Source organism: Apium graveolens, chromosome 4 (assembly GCF_009905375.1).
Source record: "Apium graveolens cultivar Ventura chromosome 4, ASM990537v1, whole genome shotgun sequence".
Lineage (NCBI taxonomy): Eukaryota > Viridiplantae > Streptophyta > Magnoliopsida > Apiales > Apiaceae > Apium > Apium graveolens.
The window spans coordinates 312,144,948-312,152,011 of record NC_133650.1 but is presented as its reverse complement, the minus strand read 5'-3'; the positions used below and the strand labels follow the sequence as shown (position 1 = coordinate 312,152,011).

Sequence of the window (7,064 nt, the reverse complement as noted above, 5' to 3'; positions counted from 1 at the left end):
TTTACACGTAACACTTAACAGAAATCTGTAAGTACATTATTTTTCATTGCAATTTTTGGCGAAAGGTGAATCATTTTCAATTGTGATCGTACAATCAAAACTCACATATGCGTCCGTAGGTCACATAAGAGCTTATGATTAGAAATATATGTTTTTGAGGTCAAGTGGTGACTAAGGTTAATTATCACCGCATAATATTCAAATGTGATCGTAGAATCAAACTTTACATGTACGTCCTCTCGATAGTTCGATAGTAAGAGTTTATGATAAGAAATTTATGTTAGTCGGATCAAGTAATGACTAACGAGCTAATCCTTTAAATAATACAAAATGACAATATAAGATAATGTATTCAAATATGATTGTAGAATCAAATGCTACACATACATTGTTTCGATTTATAAAAATTAAGAGCTTATGATTAGAAATACATGTTTACGGGGTCAAGCGATGAATAACGAGCTAATCCTTTAAATAATACAAAATGACAATATATGATACTGTATTCAAATTGTAGAATCGAACCCTACGCATACGCCGTTTTGATTTATAAAAATTAAGCGTTTATGATTAGAAATACATGTTTACGGGATCAAGCAATGATTAACGAGCTAATGATAAAAGAAGATCGAGATCGATGATAACTGGAACCAACAACTCTCTCTCTCTCTGCCTCATCATTGTCTTGATTTAATTTCTTTTTCTTTATGAGTTGAAATAACAGTAAAGTCTATTCTCTTAACAAACAAAAGAGACATCTCAGACAAAATCAAAAGATACTGTCTCTTATTTTCAACATTCCTCTCCTTTCACCTTTTCTCCCTTTTCTGTGTTATTAGTGTGTTTATCATGTTGTTGAATCTAATCTTAACACTCTACTTACATATCATCCTCCTCTTATATCCCTACTTTTCCATTATTACATATTTCAGAAATCGAAACTACTCGTTCAAGGTATCGATTCGTTACTTATCGACGAATCTTGAAAGAGGTACCGATTCGTTATTTATCGACGATTTTTAAAAAATCGAATGATTTATCGGAAATTTATCGAATCGGCCAGATATTTTAACCAATTTATCCGCGATTTTTGAAAAAGCCGAACCCATTTCGATAAACACGTTTGTAAATAAGGCGAAATGTTTTTCCCCGAGCATTTTTTTTGTTTTCAGAACAAAAACGGAGTGAAAATATCAAACTGCCCCTGCATTCATAAAAAACATCTCTTCAAACGATTAAATTAAGGGTAATTTGGTAATTTCACGCTTCATTCCTCTGGAAAAAAAGTGGAATGAAATTAACATTTCCCTAAATAATTACCTGCTAATTATGTTTTTAATTTTTTTTTAAATTTTGGGCTTTCGGCGCGGTGTTGATAGTCTAGCTGAATCTTTCCACTTGCCGCTACATGGAATAAATCTATATGTATATAGACAAGAAAAGTGCATGTGAAATTATTATAAATCTAGGTGATGAGCAATGCATGCAAGTTAATATGTGGAACAGTCAACACTTGCGCGCGCATGTATAGTCAGATTTCATAAGTGCTGTTTCATCAATTTTCTGCAAATTTTTGCAGTGTTGAGATGAATTAATAATTGGATCATGTTTCATAGTTGCATCTCTCCCAAAAATTATCATATATCTGCACAAGACACTAAAATTATTACGGAAATTTAAATACTCACGAATTCATTCGTCGATAAGTGTTGAACACCGGTGAGAACCTAATACATTATACTTGAAAACTAACCACTTGCTACCGAGTTTTACCCCTTACTCCTAAATTTTAATTATGAAGGAAAACAAGTGGTGGATGAGTAAAGTAGTTTCACTTGCATACATATTTTTGCTTCCGAGTTTTTAAAAGGAGCGAAAACAAGTGATAATGAATGTAAATTTAACAAACTTTCATTCCAAAACTTTCACTCCAAAAGTGGGATGAAAGTATTTTACCTCCTTATCACTTACTTCCTTCCCTTTAAAAAACTCGGAAGCGAAAAAGGGTGGAAAGCAAGTGTAAGGTAAGTAAAATAGTTTCACTTTCATTTCTAATCGTGTTTACGAGTTTTTAAAAGGAATGAAAGTAAATAAAATTTTTACCTAATTTATCTCCAAAACTTTGTCCAATTTTTGGAATGAAAGTAGTTTACCTTCCTACCACTTACGTCCCTCCTGTAAATACTCGGGAGCAAGGGTTTTAAACGTTATGTTTTTTTATTTTTTGGTTTCGGTTTCATTGACAAATAATTTGACAACCATGACATATTACATTTGTATGAGCGCTTAAGATGAGATCAACTATGGTGAATTGTTTTCTAGTTTAATGCAAGTTTTAGAAAGCACATGGTTGCCTTATAATGGGTGTCTTTGAACTATTTTCCACAACCAGCAAGTCCAAAGCAACCCCTACTCCATCAATTCTTATTATGTGGTAGATGAGAAGTATGTTGAAATCTTGCACTACTCTATGATCTATTAGCTGTCCAAGATACACAAGTCTTTATATAAAGTTTATAGTATAATACAACACCTTCCATTGTTTACCACAAACTATTGCAATTTCACACTTAAAAGTCATAGTGATATTAGTACTTTGTAATCTTGGATTTTGAATCTAATGGTGGCAATGCAAGTGTATTTAACCTATTAACCTCATGATCAAATACCCATTCCCCTCTTTTTACCTTGACAATAGTGCCTAATTCTCTTTTACCCTTTCTCTTTCTCTTTATCTTTTATGTTGACACCGTGATTTTTAAAACAACTAAAAGAAGGGAAGAGAAATCATTATTTGAATGTATTCATACACATTTACATGTCATACACCATCTTCTTGCAAATTGTAAATCTCGTATAAACGACGAAACCAGGTCGAAACTGATTGTCATTCCGATTTTTCAAAGAAACATTAGTAATACTTTTATTAAGGCATAGTTTTCTAAACTAGTTACATAGCTATTTATTTTAGTAGTTACTAGACTCTTTAGAGTATGTCTACCAATCTTTAAACTGTTTTTAATAACGAAATCAGATCGGAACTGACTGTCATCACGTCGGAACTGACTGTCGTTCTGATTGTTCAAATAAACACTAGAAATACATCAAGGCATAAACTATTTTAGGTATCATTAGACTCTTTGGATCATGTTTATACTATAGAATGCATAGATTGGTTAATGAAGTGTAGGTATGTAGCCATGGTCGCCGACTCATTGGCATGCTGAAATTGTTAACAAAACACACACAAGTCTCCACAAGACTAGGCACTTGTAACGAGGTCAAACCCCAAAAAAGAAAAATGTAATTTTGGTGGCCGACAATCTATCCCGCCCTTCCACATCCAAACATACTTACCCCTTCATATCCCCCATTACAATTTTTTCATGATTTTTCATCCTTCTTTTTCTTTTTTCACTACCAACCCTTTTGCCTCTTTTGACCTCTGTTATAGAAATTAACCGATTTTTCAATAATCGTTGATAAATTGTTTAAAAATCGATTAAAATTATTTGTTTTATTTCCGATAAATCATCTGATATTTTAAAAATCGTATGATAAATCGCAAATCGACACATCAACCGAATAATACCGATTTCCGAAATCTAAAACACTGCTTTGGACTCTTTTTTTGTTTAAGAAGCTAAAATTATAAATTTTCCAAGAAAATTAACTTACTGGCTAGAATTATGGACGATATTATAAAAATCGATAATCGATACTAGTCTGTTAGACAACCTTGTAACAATTCATCGAGTAACTGTGAATTAATCGGAACCATATCCTAACATATTAGTTTGGTAAAAATATTAAATATGTAATAATTAATCGAATCGGAAGAGTACCTTTGAACGATTAATGCATCAAATTGGAAATTTTTATAATCATGACTATGGATAATGATTAATGAAATACAATGTTGAGAATAAAGGAATTTTTTATTGACATTATAGGGGTTTTACAAGGAGAAATGAAATGTAACTTGATACTAAAATGCTCTGGTCCTCTGGCTATCTTCATGTTCTTTATTTCCCTTTCTTGATAAAATGCCAACCATATCTTCATATCTTCATCATACTCAAATCTCCAGAGCTTTGCATAGTGATGGATTTTGATACAAAGATGGTAGGCAATTTAACTTTCATATGAAAGAAAGAACATATCATTGTTATTAACCATACTATAAAACTAAACTGGACCATCATAAAATACAAGACTCCTCTCTTTAAAAAGGAATGCTAAGGTTATCTGAAGCTGCATTGTCAAAACTCGGCTGATCCTGATTCTGATCCTGATCCTGGGCCTTTCTCTTCTTCGAGGCTGGCTCCGGTGAGGATGATACAGAGGTCGGTGTAGATGTGGTCACCGGCCACGAATCGTTTGAGGTATCCGAGCTAAAACACAGATCCATTACCCCTCTAGGACTCCCCGGCAAAGAACCAAACTTGCGTTTATTAGGACTGCTACCATATCCTTCTGATACTAGCTCCTGGACTAGTTTGCAGCAATCTTGCAATTTACACTAATTCAAGAATATAAATGAACCAAGTCACTAAACAGTCTAATTCCAAACAATGCAATTAACTAATTTACTACTAATTATTAAGAAATAAATCCATGTCACTAAACAATCTAATATCAAACAATGCAATTTACTTGTGAAAACCAAAAGAAAGATAGTTACCTTATCGATCCCGAGAATTCCCAAAAGCTCGGTTTGGTAATCTATTCCATTACAGGGCTCGACATTTCTAATCACAAGCAGCATTGTAGCAGTTGCTATCACAGAAGGAAGATAACACATGAACCTACAATCTACAACCATATATAAATCAGTAACAATATTTTCACTTTTCACAAAAAAAATATGGGTTTTTCAAGATTTATCTCAATCTTACCAGCAATGATGGAAAGGAGAAGACTTTCACAGTTCTTGTGAAACTCCCAAGCAGTGTAGCTTTTCAAACCAAGCCTGCTTGTAATACAATCAAGAAATGAAAGTGGTGTCACAGGATTCATCTTCCACTCAAGAGTTGACAACACTAAAATCTCCATTCTTTGAATAGTTTTAGCTTCAAACATATACGCTGGTTCTTCCACCTACACACCCACAAAAAATAAACATCAATTTTCATTCACACATTTCATCAAACAGGTGGTGTGCATTAAAGGTAAAAAAGTGTCTCACCTGAAAATCCAACAGTAGTGGAACATCAACTTCTTCCATTTTAGCAGCAAGTGACAAACAAGTAACAGAAACAAGCTGAACCATCCACACTTTATCTCTGTTAAACTCAAATCTCTTCACAAACCTATCAAAATAGTTGACTGCAAGAACAGCAGTGAGTGATGAAAAAGAGTAAAACCCCACCACTCTTAGCATCCACTCCACCGCGTCTCGGCGAGCCTCAACTAAAATTAGGGTGTCCATAAGATCGTCACAAACATCGTTCTTATCCTCTTTCAAGAACAATGAAGCTAGCCCATCTTCATTTTCTCCATCAAAATGGTCATTCAGTTCAAGAAATGGTTCATGCTCACCAAGTGTTTGATAAATGTCCTCATCGAAATGTGGTTCTTTACAGTACAAAGAGTCTAGGTGAAATGGGGTGGTGGAAGACATCTTCTTCTTGGAAGAAGAGGTTTGAAGAGTGAGTTCATTTCATAGTGTAATGTGTAGTTTGTTAATGAGTTTAAGATAACTTAAGGTAAGATAAAATGAAGGTTATGAGATTTTCTGGTGAAAGTTTTGGTTAGTGAGGTGGTGTGGGGAGGTAGAGGAGACTGGGGGAGTGTGAAGTAGCTGAATCTTGGTTTATATAGTTCTACATTGTATGTATCTGGGTATGTACATGTAAATATGTACTGTAGTATGGGCATCAGTATTATACTATTATGTGTGCTAATAAAGTTTGCACAAGTATTCTACGTGCGAATGTCAAAATTTAGATCATTTTACCTGAATGTGAATAATACGTGTAACTTTCGGTTAGATAATAAATTTTATTTTAGAGAGAAAACTCCTTATTATTATTTTTTATCACGTACTCTTGATATAGTATATGATTGAGATTGTATCTCTCCGGTACAAAAATATGGCTTTGTTTATTTTTCTTTTTATTTATTGTAGAGAACCCGCAATCGGTACAATATCATTTTGTTTATTATTTTTTTATCGTGGAGAATCCGCAGCCGCTATCATTCGGGTGTGAACCAGGTAAACCACACAGGCTCACGCAATAGTCTGCAAATTACGTGAACTAAAATAAACCGCACTTAAGCGTCATGCTCTGACTCAGAAGGCATAATCATAAATCCTCCTGTGAGATTCGAACATGTGACCAAGAGGATAATTATCCCTTTTTTAACCAACCGAGTTAACCCTTGCGGACCGGTTATTTTCCTTTTGTATTCAGTTGATTCGAACTAGGGCGGTTAAAAAAAATTCGAAATATCCACATTCATATTTGAAATAAAGTGGATATTATCCGTATCCGAAATAAAGCGGATATTATCCGTATTCGAATCAGGCTATTGCTGATACGGATACGAAGATACGGATACAGATATAGGCATATTCATATCCGATAATATCTAAATCTGAATAAATATATTATATTTAAATATTTATATAGTTTAAAATTTATTATATTAAATTTATTGTGTGTATGTGCACACACAGACACACACACATATATATAATGTTATATTTATAAAAATTTATATAATTGTAAAAATAATATAGACATGCATAAAAAATCATTTGAATTAATAATTTAAAAATAAAAATTTTCACATATTTTAAAATATTTAATTATAAAATAAAATTTAATTTTACGGATCTCTTGCTAGATCCTCCCTGTATACAAGCACATAGTGTATAAATTATGCAGAAGGGGGGAGCTTCATGCTTGACACGTGATATTTATACAACTAACGTTATATATTGCTAGGATCCGTTACTTGCTCCGGTCAAGAGTATTTATATGTGCTCTACCCGGAACTGTACATGTAATTCACTCAATCGTATAAATCGCTCGCACCGCTCGTAATCGAATCGCATT

General features: G+C 33.3%; 1 protein-coding gene across 1 annotated transcript; it reads right to left on the bottom strand.

Moving 5' to 3' along the window:
* Positions 1-3,919: 3,919 nt before the first annotated feature.
* Positions 3,920-5,813, bottom strand: LOC141721781 (cyclin-D3-3-like). The gene is made up of 4 exons (XM_074524891.1): positions 5,189-5,813; positions 4,899-5,100; positions 4,685-4,815; positions 3,920-4,522 (listed from the first exon to the last, which is right to left on the bottom strand). Exons 1-4 carry the CDS (start codon positions 5,621-5,623, stop codon positions 4,226-4,228), a joined length of 1,065 nt encoding a protein of 354 aa, XP_074380992.1. The 5' UTR covers positions 5,624-5,813; the 3' UTR covers positions 3,920-4,225.
* Between the last annotated feature and the right edge of the window lie 1,251 nt (positions 5,814-7,064).

Bases quoted from the DNA above. Each gene is read 5' to 3' on its own strand.
- LOC141721781 (XM_074524891.1), bottom strand. From the start codon at position 5,623: ATGTCTTCCACCACCCCATTTCACCTAGACTCTTTGTACTGTAAAGAA. The intron at 5,101-5,188 runs GTGAGACACTTT...GTGGGTGTGTAG, and splicing joins CACTACTGTTGGATTTTCAG to GTGGAAGAACCAGCGTATAT. The intron at 4,816-4,898 runs GTAAGATTGAGA...ATATGGTTGTAG, and splicing joins TCTCCTTTCCATCATTGCTG to ATTGTAGGTTCATGTGTTAT.